Raw genomic sequence first — 13,152 nt, 5'->3', positions numbered from 1 at the left:
CTCCACACACTGCATATGCAAGCGAAAATATATAATTGCCTTGGTAAAAAATGCCAATATTTTGTAAAAAGGCTACCATATTTTCTTGGCCTCAATGACACCTACAGAATTAAACAAAGCAATGAACACATCAAAAGATCACAGGTGACCACATACCATGGTATCCTCAAAAACCCTTGTAGGGAATAGGGACAACAAAAGAAAAATTATGGCAACTCAAAAGTTATGCTTGTACTACTTGCAGAGCATGTTTGAGTAGCAGCATGTTATATGCTGTACAGCAAGTTGCACTTTCATGCTAGCAATTGTTTCCTGCATATCAACCCCACTATTTCAAGATGCCCCATGAAACAAAGCAGAACCTGTTCTAAACCACCATGACTGCATTTTTCCATTCACTGTCAAGCTAGCAATGAATGACAGCACGCAACATAAATCATAAAGCTGCCCACCCATCTCGGAACAGAAACTGCTTGAAGTAAAATGGCAGTTCGGGCAAGTTGGCTTTGCCTCTTCACTTGAAACAGCGCTATGGACCGTGTGTGTCCTTTCTCTATCTATTGTTCTGAGTCCGTGGCGCTGCTTTAAGCGAAGAAATTGCTTCATTACAAAAGGCTGCAACAGATTTTTGTTTATTAACACAGGAGTGACAAGTGAACATTCTTTCCATATATGAAAATGCACAAAAGCTAAGCAATAAAGAATAAACTGACAAAAAATTACAAGCAAAAGACACCGTGAAAATGAATGTTCAATATATGACAGGCAATACCTGCTATTGTTTTGCCATGCAATATATCCAGCAAAACACATTAAAACGCAGTGATGGAAAAGATTCTATCAGTGTGCAGAGGGCTTTGTGCAACATGCCTGATGATCACGTGAAACATGGCTGCCAGCAGCGTAACCAAGCTTATTGTCATGTATACACAAAATGTGTCAGATAAACAGTGCCTAGGTGCACAATGCCTGCAGTTACAAAACTATGTCACTGACAATATAATCCTACAATGACTGGCCTTTCTTGGCTAGGAGGATCAACCTTTACCATATGAAGGTTGATCCTACTAGGACAGTAGGCCGCCTAATTTTTGTCAACCATTCCAAGTCCAGGCATACTACGTGCCACTTGGCACAGTACATGCGGCTAATCTTTGCGCTTTTCCTTAGTCCCTGTCATGATCCTGGTCTTCAGTGGGTCGCTTGCTGGCTTTTCTAGCTTCTGTCATGAACTTGTAGAGATTAAGATGTTCAAACTGCGCAGGGCCGTCACGCCGGGAAGAACGGCCTGTGCCAGAAAACTCCTTGTCAGGCACAAAGCATGTTCACACATGCGGCTAATCTTTGCGCCTTTTTCCTTTGTCCCTGTGGTGATCCGGGTCTTCAGTGGGTCGCTTGCTGGCTTTTTTAGCTTCTGTCAAGAACTTGTCTAGACCGAACGGATCTTCTTCCTCAAGACGTTCAAACTGCACAGGGCCATCACGCCGGGAAGAACGATCTGTGCCAGAAAACTCCTTGTCCGGCACAAAGCGTGATGTTTTCATAAGCTTTTCCAGGTCTTCTCCATATACTTCTTTGTCCTGATTCTTTGGTCGATAGACACCAGGCTGTGCACTGCGCCATGGCTTGTCGTACACATCATAGGCATCATCATGGCCAAAGCCACTGCTTAGCCCTTTGCTCTGGTTGAACAGCCGCTGGTCGAACTGGACCTCAGCAGGACGTGCTCCAGGCATGCCTAGCGCGATCTGCTCGCTGATGTCACGCTCACGTTGCTTCTCTAGTTTAGAACGCTTGTCCGGAGCGGCGCGGGCGATGTTACGCTCACGCTGACGGTCCTTGTGTCTCTCATAACGCATTTGGTCCCTTTCGCGCACGTCCTCGTCCGCGGCGGCTGAGGCGGCCTGCGTGCGGATGCCAGCGCGTTCTTCACGAGCCCTTTGTGCCAGCTGGCGCAAATGCTCCTCTTTCTTTTCCTTCTCTTTCTGGGCCAGCTTCTTTTCAAGCTGGGCTCGCATCTCGACTGCCTCACGAGCTTTCCTGTCGGCGATGTATAGGGCCTCGGCCAGTTTGGCGAAGTTCTCGTTGATGTGCACTTGTTGCAAGCCACGGCCGTCGGCTGCCAGTCGCTTGTCCAGGGGCACGGTGTACCCTTTGGCGTTCTTCCAGTTTGAAATGCACGGCGGTATGCGCCACTCCTGTTGCTCTTTGACCGTTACCTTGCGTGTTGGCGAGTGCATCACGGGTGCCGGTGGAGACGGGGGACCTCGCGGGATCTTCTTGTTGATCTTGAACCTTGGCGGCTCCATGGGGTCCTTCTGCACCTCGACCATGCGAATGATGCGCTGTTTGGCACCTGAATTGAAAGACATGCCCTGCTGTGACGGTGTGTAGCGAATATACTGAGCAGGAGCTGTTTTCTCGGCTGCCCGCACTGGCATCGCTGCCGATATCTTAGAATGCGTGAGCTTTTCTAAGGCTAGCCGTGTGTCTTCCGTCGTTTTTTGTATTGCTTCTTCATCTGGTTTCTGGAGTGTGGGGTCGTCATCGGTAGTGATTTCTGAAGGCAGCATGTCTTGATAACGGTGGTAGATCACCTTGTCTTTTGACTGTCCTTGCCGCACAATAACATCGTACTTAATCTTCCCCTGGGCGTCTATCTGAACTGGAAGCGCATTGGAAGTAGTTTTCTCTTTCTTCTTGCCCATGTCCATAGGATACTGCGCGACATGTATCTCGGGAAAGGCGCCGCCATCACCAAAGTCTTCGAGACTTCTAGGAACCCAGCCCTTTCGCATACCATACGGTGGTGTAGACCGCGTAGTGAGGGCAAGGTGCGTAGATGGAGTGGCACGTTTCCTTGCACGGTCTTCATCTTCTCGATCAAATACGGTCTGTGTTGGAGCAGGCAGCAGCGTCTGCAACGACGCCATTTTTGTCTCGTTGCCTTCCCACTGCGGGGCACCATATGCTGCGCAGCTGCGCTCAACGTTTTGAACTAAACTGCAGTTATTTTATTAAACTGAGTAACAAGTACATTATTATTTACATTTATTTATTATTGTTTAATTTTTGATAAGATATTTGGTTTTGTAAAACTTCAGTTTTTAACGTCAACGAAAGGGTGCGGGGTTACTTTATATGGTTGCCATCGTTCTTGGTGTGGTAAATGAGTGAGTGCTGTGACAGTTGAAACTTTTTAAGCAATGCTTGATGTGGATAAATGGATAGATATCGCGAAACAATGCAAGTATTTACCAGAAAACGATCTAAAGGTGGGCATAACCTTGCGGAAAGGCTGGCGCACTTCTGACAGCGCTGTTATCTCGTCATGAAGCGACCTGAATGGGATCTAGTTTGCCCGGGAATTGATGCGTGCACTTGTTGGGTGGGTGGACAGATCCCAGTGGGTGTGAATGCGTTTTAAACTGCTGTCACTAGCTTTTACTGGAAAATGTGTTGGCTAGCGGAATCTAGAACTGCGTGTTTTACCATGCTGTGTGGGCATGACTGCTGGTATGTCTGACGACGCGTATTTAACTGACAGCCAGACGGTAATGCATCTTGTGTGGTAGTGACTCGGGTTCTTGTAGGCTTTCGCAAATTGTCGCCGATAAACTGTGTTGTCTCCGATATGTGTCTTAGTTGTACGCAGATAGCCTTTTTTTTTTTTTTTTGTGATATAAGCACATTGTTCATAGGTTGTGAGTAAGAATTAAGGAGCATGAGGTGCGGCTGATGTACTACAGGGCCGTCCGCTCTTAAAGTGAAGGCATAAGCTCGTGGCTGGCGTCTTCAGAGCGCCAGGGCTTCTAACCAGGCCACAGATCCAATCGAAGCGTCTCTGGTGCAGGGGGACCTGGAGGTGTGCTTGACGTGGTCTTCCACTTAGCTTCGATGGGCGGCCGGGTTGGACACATTGGCGCTCCGCAGACACTGACCGCTCATTCGCGTGTTCACCAAAAGAGTGAACGGCCCTGTACACAGAATCAACCATTTATTCCATGTAGTAATATAAATGTTTTGAATTATTGGGGTGTGAATAAATATTGATGCCGGTGTTTAAAGAGAAGGTCGCTAATTCAGCGTCGTATCCTTTCTGGCTGAGGCCATTGGCGTAATTGCCTAGTGTTTCCGACGTTGTATGGTTTTATATAAAATAGTAGTTTTACTATGTGTAACCTCTCAGATTACGGGGTAACAGAGTTGGGGTTTGACAAAATATAATTTAAAAGCATGTGAACGCATTCTTAGTTCTTTATTGGTACACATCCATTTTCAAAATTTCAGTTGGAGTTTGGTGGACAAGCATGTTGGTGTGATTGATTGGTTGAATAACTTTATTTGAACAGGGTATTTTATTCGCGGTTGCTCCTTTTGTGGCACATTTCCATACTGCTGTAAGGCTGTAGTGATATTGACTATGCAAAGTGTGTTTTAATTTTTAAAACATGAGCGATTGACTGCTTATGAAAGTTGTGTTTTGTTGCCATATTATGCAATATTGGAACAGGCACCGTTTCTGAGCATGCTGTACTATTCAAAATGTAGCAGGTCTAGGTGGCAGAGGGCTTCAATGGGGGCCTGGGTGTTTGAGCACTCGCCTTGCACCTTCCATATGAGAGGCACTACGGATTAAGCCCCATTGATCGTACTTGCCAGTGATAAAGTGGGTACAGGCTTTCCCTTGGCCTGATTGATGGTCAGCTTATCTGGGGTGAAATGATTGGAAAATGGGTCTCTGATCTCAACCTTGAGGCGAGTGAAACACCTTGTGCCATGGCACTCTGTTGTCAGGTGCCCGTGCACCATAAGAATTAATCATCATAGATGGCATTAAGCATTTCCATATTTTAGTTCCGTGGTGAGCAGAAATTTTGAACCTCTCTTGTTACATCATCTATGGATTTCTTTAGCCTAGGCAGTTATGTTTTGTAAACAGTGTGATCAGGTTTGTCATTTCCTTTTATTGAATGCATGCATAATGTTCTCTTTTGCCAGAAACTGTGTGGCATTGTGTGTCGCCTGCTCCTGGAAGAATGCAACATACAACCTGTCTCCACACCAGTCACTGTTTGCGGAGACATTCATGGACAGGTGCGCTTAAAATTTTTGTGATGAAAAGTTTTCTTCAATCATTTTGCTGCTAACGGGTTCAAGAGGCAGAGTTTTGGCTACAAAAAATTAAGTTGCCTTGTCTGATAATAGGTAAAGAGCAGTGTTTTATTACTGCAGGGGACAGTTTCATGATGTTTTTAGTAAGCTATACGATGTGGTTGACTTTGAATTCTCAGCAGTAGAGGTTGAAGTGTTGCTAAAAGCCCCTATTTCAACAGTAGACATCCATAAGTATGGCTCTTTGTGATTTATTTTCAGTTTTACGACCTTGAAGAGTTATTCCGAACTGGTGGGCAAGTTCCTGAGACGAACTACATCTTTTTGGTATGGTTTGTTTTTTGTCTGTTTTTGGTCGATACTAGAACAATACTAGTGGCATTAGCAAAAGCTATATCCAGTATACATTTTTCAATAGGGTGACTTCGTTGACCGAGGCTACTATAGTTTGGAGACCTTCACTCGTCTTCTGACTCTAAAGGCCAAGTGAGTGTTTTAGTACATCTTTCACTATTTACAGGGCAGCAGTTGCTCTTTGTAACATCTTTGTTATATGGACAAATACTGTGCCATTAAGAGCTTATTGCCTTACGCTTTAGTGCCATTTGCATGGTGCAGCATGCATGAATGTGCACAAATTAAATGGCATTAGCCCAATTTGTGACTTACTGCCCCGCCGGGGTGGTGCAGTAACTAGGGCACTTATTGTGCTCAAGGATGTGGGATCGAATTCTGGCCTCGATGGCCGCTTTTCGATGGAGGCGAAAAGCAAGGCGCCTGTGTGCTGTGCGATGTTGGCACATGTTAAAGAACCCAGGTGGTCGGAATTTTCGGAGTCCTCTACTACGGCGTCTCTCATAGCCTGAGTCGCTTTGGGACGTTGAACCCCACCAGAACCAAAACCAAATTTGTTACCTACCGAGTTTGCCACAGCTTATCGCCTGAGAAATTCATACTGTCATCTCCATTTCTCATGTGCAATAGCATGCAAATTTTTTTAAAGACAACTTCTTTTTAAGTAACAGATGTTTTATTGAAAACTGTCAATTGGGCGAGTTACCTCTAGAAGAATGGTAGAAGAAAATAGTGAAAGAGGCGGAACAAGGAAGTAGACAGAACATGAGTGTTCTTGCCCCTCTCTTGCGCTATTTTCTTCTACCGTGATCAGTCACCAACTCACCCAGCAACACACTTTGATACCTCTACTGCATTTTTTATTGCAAATGGCACCATTGCACTGGCGCTATGGACTGAAACATGAGTTTAGGGCTAGTTTTTCAGACTTCCAATAAAGAACAATATTATAGTGCAGCGCCATTGCTGAGATCTTGTGCTGTCAGCTGTGTTTTCTATCGAGTAACGCTTCTCACTGATTTGCACCTGTTCACGAAGCACATACAGTGACTTTAAATTGGGGCATATAGCACCAAATCCGAAAATGACATTAACAAACTTAAAGCATATTCCATTTACTGCCAATTCCTGCATGCATAGGTAGTAGTGAAGTACGTGACTGTTTTTCTTGCTTGCTATTTTACGAAAGGAAGCACTGCGCTTTTAGGTTTTCTTGCTGCTTTGTCCCTAAAAGCACTGTTGCAAGCAAGGCAGAAGCTATGCAGGGATTGTTTGACAGTATTTTTATTTTCACGCCACATGAGCCTATATACAAGGATGTTTGCTAAATTTTTTTCCTATTTGGGTTCTTAACTTCAGATGAAAACTTAGAATGTCGTATTTCTCAGTAGCATACCAAATTTTTATGTGACATCATCGAGGGTCTCATGTTGCAGAAAATCCGATGTCAAGGCCCCTCATGGCATGCCTTTGCATTAGTCTCTTTATGTTCTTGTAGAAGAAGGAGAGTAGCTGTTGACACACTACTGCGCTGGAGCAGCACACTAAGCTGTGGTTTGTTTCATGTTAATTATGTGACATTTAACTTCTTTGTTATCTTGGGAAACAGCTGCAGTGTTCTGGTGCTCAGGTGGCAACATGCAGTATGCTGCTTGTGCAATGAACGTCTAGTTGACAATAGAGTTACATTCACATGCATTTATATTCCAAAATAATATGGTCATGACCAAGAGCCTGCGACTGTGTTATCACCACAAAAGGCCCTTTAAAACAAGTCTCTAATAAACCCACTAATGATTAGACAGGTGATGCTGAGGTTTGAAATAATATGCCAGGTAATGGCCATACAACATGCATTACCTAATCTTACTGGAACACTTGATCCACTGCCTGTATGACCCTGCTTTCCAATGATGTGAAATCTTCTCCTGACCCATTTTTGTGAATAAATTCTACAAGAGCACATTATAATGTTTTGCACTAAAGAGAAATTGAGTTCCACACAGGTTTCATATAACCACTTCCAAACTGGCACATTGTTGGAAGCATACTAGAATAGAGGTTATCACACTTGTCTAGATCACTTCAGAACAGCTATGTGGAGGAGGTAAATTTCAAAGGCAGATACAGGCTTTTATTCATAATACGTGTGCTCTAGTGCAGCCACAAAGTTGTGCAAACCATGAAGACATGAGCGCATTGCCGTTAACAAAGCTGCAGTGTTAAAATGTTGCCTAATTGGCTCCGCAGCACACCACTTGAGGGCTCTAAATAAGTGTGATCAACTCTGTACAAGCGAACTAGAAGAAAGCTATAAAACTACTTCAGTGTCCATCAACTTTTACAGCAAAATATTATGCTAATCACATTACTCTCAAGAAAATGATATGGGAAAATATTGAAGGCATTTTCATTGATTCCAAAAGTGTGCTCAAAGCGCTGTGGTCCTAGAAATTGAGTTGAACTTTGAATAACAATTTTGCACAGTATAAGACTCAACGTGAGGACAGATAATTAGTAATTTCCAGTCCCCAGTGTGTAGTCTGATAAGGGAGACAGTGTATGTGCAGCACTAGTTTGCAGCAGAAAAATAAGAAGTGGGCATTCCTTTTTGCGATTGCATAAGTTTAATATGCAGTAAATAGAAACGGCTCTAAATATGACAAGTTCAACAACAAAGCACCTGGTAAAACCTGTCTTTAGAGAATGAAAGGCATTCAGGCACCATGAACATTTCGTTGTAGGGATGTTATTGTACATTCGTGTCGGAAACATACACTTTACCTACAACTTGATCCTTGTGAAAAAAAAAAAAAAATGTAATGTCATGTGGTCATTGTGGAGACATATTCATATTAAACCTTATAGCTTCATCCCTATCTTTCTGCCTGCTGCTCTGTGGGTGGTGCTTCCTGGGTTGCAAAGGACGGAGAATTTGTACTTTTTCAGTAAACTGCTACGATGAACTTGGTTGAAATGAATTCTCAGAGAAGATGAACAGTGCGAGACCAGTTGTTGGTTTCTATAAACCTCAGTGAAAAAAAAAATATCCGCTTGAAACAAACTGTTTCGCATGTCCATTTGTTGAGATTAACGTCTGTAGCGATTGTGAACAACAGTGACCCCACACAACAACAGTCGCAAAGCACCCGTGTGGCACTGTCGGAAAAAAAAAAGAAAAAAAGGTAACATGCTTCTGCATGAGAGAGCGCATTCCCACAAGATGGCTTCCGCACACAATTGTGAACTGTGAGGAAACTGTCTCATGGGAGCGTGCTTGTGGGAAAGGCTTTCTTGCCTGTACAGAGGAGGCAGGGCACTATGCACCTGAGGTCTGATATGATCCCTGCATCGTGCATACGTCACGCTGCCTCCCACAGCATAAGAGGTGCATGTGCGCAAATTTCACCCGTTTATTGACTTGGGGCTTCAAAACTCCGGGGCCGCATTTTCAATGACATCACAACACATATTATTGCAGCACAGAGATGACCAGATATTGGCGCTACGCACATTGCCTGCAGCGCATTGAAAGCTGCTGCGCGATGCGCCTACTTATGGAGTGAGCAGCAGCTGTGCTGCTGATGGAATGAGATGAGAGAGAGGCAACCGGCTACAAAGCTGGGCAACTTGAAGTGCTTGGAGCCGAATGGAAGGCAAAGATCACACAAGAAGAAATTATGAGGTTGCACTTGTCTTCTTACGTTAGGGGATGCAAAGGCATTGCTAGTTCCAGGCCTAGTTCCTTTGCGGGCTTGCTCTGCGTTTCGTTGCTTTTTTAATGCGCACTGCTTTACTTTTGCTTTACTTACTTTGCCTTTTTTATCAGTGTCTATAATTTCGTTTCGTGAACTTTAGTTAGTATAAATTTGTTTTTGTTCTTATTTTGTTTTTGTTTTTATAGTTTTTTGAATACTTTACTTTATTATCAGCATCATCTTTTTTTTTTCCCCTTTCCCTCAACAACCTCCAGAGTCCTTACGCTAGACAAAGAGAATTATCTACACATTCACACAGGAAGTTCACAGGGCTGAATTTTAAATTATAGTCCTCCTTTTTTTTCTTGCTTTTATGGTGCTGTTGTAAAAATGCGCTTCTTAGCAAGCAAAAGCGTCAATGAGATTCAAGTATTGCCTGATATGTGCTTAGTCAGTGTGCACCCGCACCAGAAATGCTGTGAGTTGGGAGTAAAAGTTGCCGGGCATCAGGCATTATATAGTCACAAAACATCTCTTGTCTGTTGATTACTAAACAAGTAATATTAATTTTTGTGGTGGCAAAACTTGTCATTCTTCTGATAATGTCAATAAGATGAGATGCCGCAAGTGGTTCATTTATTGCTTTTCATCCATTGTGCGTAGTAATTTATTTCCTAGATGTGTTGCTAAGCAACTGGAGGTTTTTGTGTAGGAATTGCCACTTTCCAGGGTCATTTCAATGTTGAAGCTGGTGTCAAAGCTCTGGCATTCGTACTCGAGAACCTGTGATGCAGTGGACATGTGACACTGGGCATAATAAAAGTTAACTGTTGTGGCCAGGTCTGTTATAATGAGAGCACTGTTCTCGTTAACACGGCTGACCTAGAAGCATTCGTCGCTTACTGAAATTGGCTGTTGGACCGTTGTGTAAAAAACTGTGGAAGGCTGCAGGGCAATCTTATGCACTTGATGTTTGTGCAAAAATAAATACTTGTAGGTAATGTGCCCATCCACAGATATGCACAAGTATGTTCAAATCATTTGGTGCAGAATTGCCCTAAAGCATATTCTCTTGACCCTGCAGGGGGCACCTGTTAAAGCAGGTGTTTGTGTGTACTGTGCGACACCACGGACCCCGAGCACCCACGCTTAGCCGTGCGTGGCATCGTCGTGTCTGGGGAAAATGGGATCCTGGTGGTTGAACCGATGCCGAGGTCTTGGACCTTTAAGGCCCCTCGGCGGAGGCAACACACCACTTTGGCCCACGCTTCCCATAGACGGCACCTCCGGGCTGACCCATCCGGGGAAAATCGGCAGTCGCCTTTTCCTGTCCTCCCCTGCATCTTTTACTTTCCTATTTTCTTTCTTATAACTGTCCTGTCTCCTCCTCTCTTCTTGGGTTTTTCCTACTTCCAGGCGGCAAGGGTTAACCTCGTGTGGCTAGCTACCCCGAGCTATGCCATATTAGGCTATAGTTAGTGTACAGCTGGCGTGGGCAGGACCTGCCAGTTTCTGTCCCATCCCCTCGTTGGGCTCTATGGTGGGTGGGTGGCACCGCAGCCGAACAATATACTTTTTTTATGGCATCTAAACTCCTTAATTCTGATCGTCCTCCTACTATAAGGGAGCACACCAAGACCACCATGTTCTTTTCAAAGAACATAACTTTCCTCATTTCCACGTGGTCCACAGTGACCACGAGGAAATAACTGCACGACTTGTGTCCCCATTTGTTGTTTCACGAACATTGACTGAGGCCATTGGCCAGGGCTATAAGATAAAGAAACTTGGAAACGGTGACCTGCTGTTAGAATTAATCTACAGTCATCAGTATCAGAAGCTAAGGGCAGTCAAATCATTTGGAGAAATACTCCGCAGGGGGCACCTGTTAAAGCAGGTGTTTGCGTGTACTATGCGACACCACGGACCCCAGCACCCACGCTTAGCCGTGCGTGGCATCGCCGTGTCTGGGGAAAAGGGGATCCTGGTGGTTGAGCCGATGCCGAGTGTTTGGACCTTTATGGCCCCTCGGCGGAGGCAACACACCACTTCGGCCCACGCTTCCCATAGACGGTACCCCCGGGCTGACCCACCCGGGGGAAATCGGTAGTCGCCTTTTCCTGTCCTCCACTTCATCTTTCACTTTCCTATCTCTTTTCTCAGCACTGTCCTGTCTCCTCCTCATTTCTTGTTTTTCCTTTTTTCTTGGCGGCGAGAGTTAACCTTGTGTGGAGTAGCTACCCTGAGTTGCCCATATTTGGTTATAGTGGCGGTGTACTGCTGGCGTGGGCAGGACTTCTTGCAAGTTCCTGTCCCGTCCCCTCGTTGGGCTCCATGGTGGGTGGCAGGCACAACTACCGAAAACACAAACCCTTTCATGGATTCTTTCTCCCAAACAAATGATCGCCCTCCAAGCAAACGAGGGCGGACCGATGCTACAAGCCATTTCTTTGTGAAAACAAAAGAGACTTTCCCAAAGTTCCATGTCATACATAGCGAGGAGCTAGAAAAACCCGCTCGAAAAATATCCCCTTTCATAGTGTCAAAGTGTCTCACTAAAGACCTGGGCCCTGGATACAAAGTATCAAAACTTGCAAATGGTGACCTCTTGCTAGAAGTACAAATTAAGTGCCAGTCCTCCAACCTGAAAAACATTGTGTCGCTTGGGGACATCCCCGTCGTCATCACTCCCCACCGATCCTTGAACATTGTAAAAGGAGTAATATCTGAGATAGACTTCATTGCTCTTACTGAAGATGAAATGGCAGAAGGACTAGCAGACCAAAACGTCATAGCAGTTCACAGAATAAAAATCCGAAAGGATAACAAGGAGATCCCTACAAAACATCTGGTTCTGACTTTCAATAGCTGCACCCTCCCAGAGTCAATTGAAGTTGGATACATCAAAATAAATGTCCGACCGTACATCCCAAATCCGAGGAGATGCTTCAACTGCCAGAAATACGGCCATGGTTCGCAAAGTTGCCGTGGCCGCAGAACTTGTGCGAAATGTGCTGCGAACGACCACAACTCTGATAACTGCACCGCAGACCCACGCTGTGCAAACTGTGAGGGGGATCACCCCGCATACTCTCGATCCTGCCAAAAATGGAAAGAAGAAAAGCAGATCATAACACTAAAAACAACAAAGAACATCACATACAAAGAGGCACGTACCCAGTACAACAAAACCAAGAACACTTTTCAGTTCACAGCGAAACCAAATCTCGCTGATGTGGTGCGACAGGGCGGGGCACCACAACGGCCTTCGGCACCTACCCAGACCTCAAACGAGGCTGAGGTAGTGCCATCCCCTGCCCTGGTGGAAGCAGCTCCCACTCCTCCACCACCCCCAAAACAGGCTACGCGTCCCTCAGGGTCGGCGGGCCACAAGACCTCTGCCCACGAGGCAAGGTCTAAAAATAAGGAACACGTGCCTCTGGCACGTTCGTCCAGCACCTCAGACGAGGTAATGGACATAGGCCAGGACAGCTCTTTGCCGTCTTCGTCACAGAGACGGCGGAGCTCCTTGGAACGAACAAAAACAGACAAGGCCCGAATCACGGGCCCTGGAAAAAACTTAACTTAATCTCCAAGCTTTCAACAAAATAAGATGGCATTCCTGGTACAGTGGAACTGTAGAGGACTTCTAAAGAATATTAACGACATAAAAGACATTCTAGATACAGTCTCGCCAGTTGCACTGTGCGTACAGGAAACAAATTTAGGTTGCATGCACTTGAATATACTGAAAAAATATCAAGTCTTCCGCCGAGATCGAGAGCAAGCAAGCAGGCTTTCGGGTGGTGCGGCCATCATATTGCAAAGTGGAGTTCCAGCTCAAGAACTGAAATTAAGCACTCCCTTAGAAGCTGTAGCAGCCACAATAATTGCCTTTAAAACTCTTACTGTGTGTTCTGTCTATCTCGAACCAAATCTTAAAATAACGCTCCATGATCTAGAAAACCTTTTTTGCCAACTACCA

The 13,152-nt window shown here is 45.0% G+C and overlaps 2 protein-coding genes across 2 annotated transcripts in view; one reads left to right on the top strand and one right to left on the bottom strand.

Moving 5' to 3' along the window:
* Window positions 1–616: 616 nt before the first annotated feature.
* On the bottom strand, window positions 617–2,976 carry Bx42 (Puff-specific protein Bx42). Its single transcript, XM_084588447.1, has one exon. The coding sequence runs from the start codon at window positions 2,931–2,933 to the stop codon at window positions 1,338–1,340; it is 1,596 nt and encodes a 531-aa protein (XP_084444573.1). The 5' UTR covers window positions 2,934–2,976; the 3' UTR covers window positions 617–1,337.
* A 140-nt stretch (window positions 2,977–3,116) lies between these two features.
* PpV (Protein phosphatase V) overlaps window positions 3,117–13,152 on the top strand; it is a 46,022-nt gene continuing 35,986 nt past the window's right edge. The window contains exons 1-4 of the mRNA XM_084588448.1: window positions 3,117–3,275; window positions 5,002–5,097; window positions 5,377–5,442; window positions 5,534–5,601. Of these exons, the coding sequence (XP_084444574.1) occupies window positions 3,207–3,275; window positions 5,002–5,097; window positions 5,377–5,442; window positions 5,534–5,601 (299 nt within the window). The 5' untranslated portion in view covers window positions 3,117–3,206. The remainder of the gene's footprint in view (window positions 3,276–5,001; window positions 5,098–5,376; window positions 5,443–5,533; window positions 5,602–13,152) is intronic.

This window comes from Amblyomma maculatum, chromosome 1, assembly GCF_055883805.1.
Source record: "Amblyomma maculatum isolate TAMU_Amacu chromosome 1, ASM5588380v1, whole genome shotgun sequence".
In the NCBI taxonomy this organism is placed as follows: Eukaryota; Metazoa; Arthropoda; class Arachnida; order Ixodida; family Ixodidae; genus Amblyomma; species Amblyomma maculatum.
This window is presented reverse-complemented; position numbering and strand designations above follow the sequence as displayed.

Bases quoted from the DNA above. Each gene is read 5' to 3' on its own strand.
- Bx42 (XM_084588447.1), bottom strand. From the start codon at position 2,933: ATGGCGTCGTTGCAGACGCTGCTGCCTGCTCCAACACAGACCGTATTT.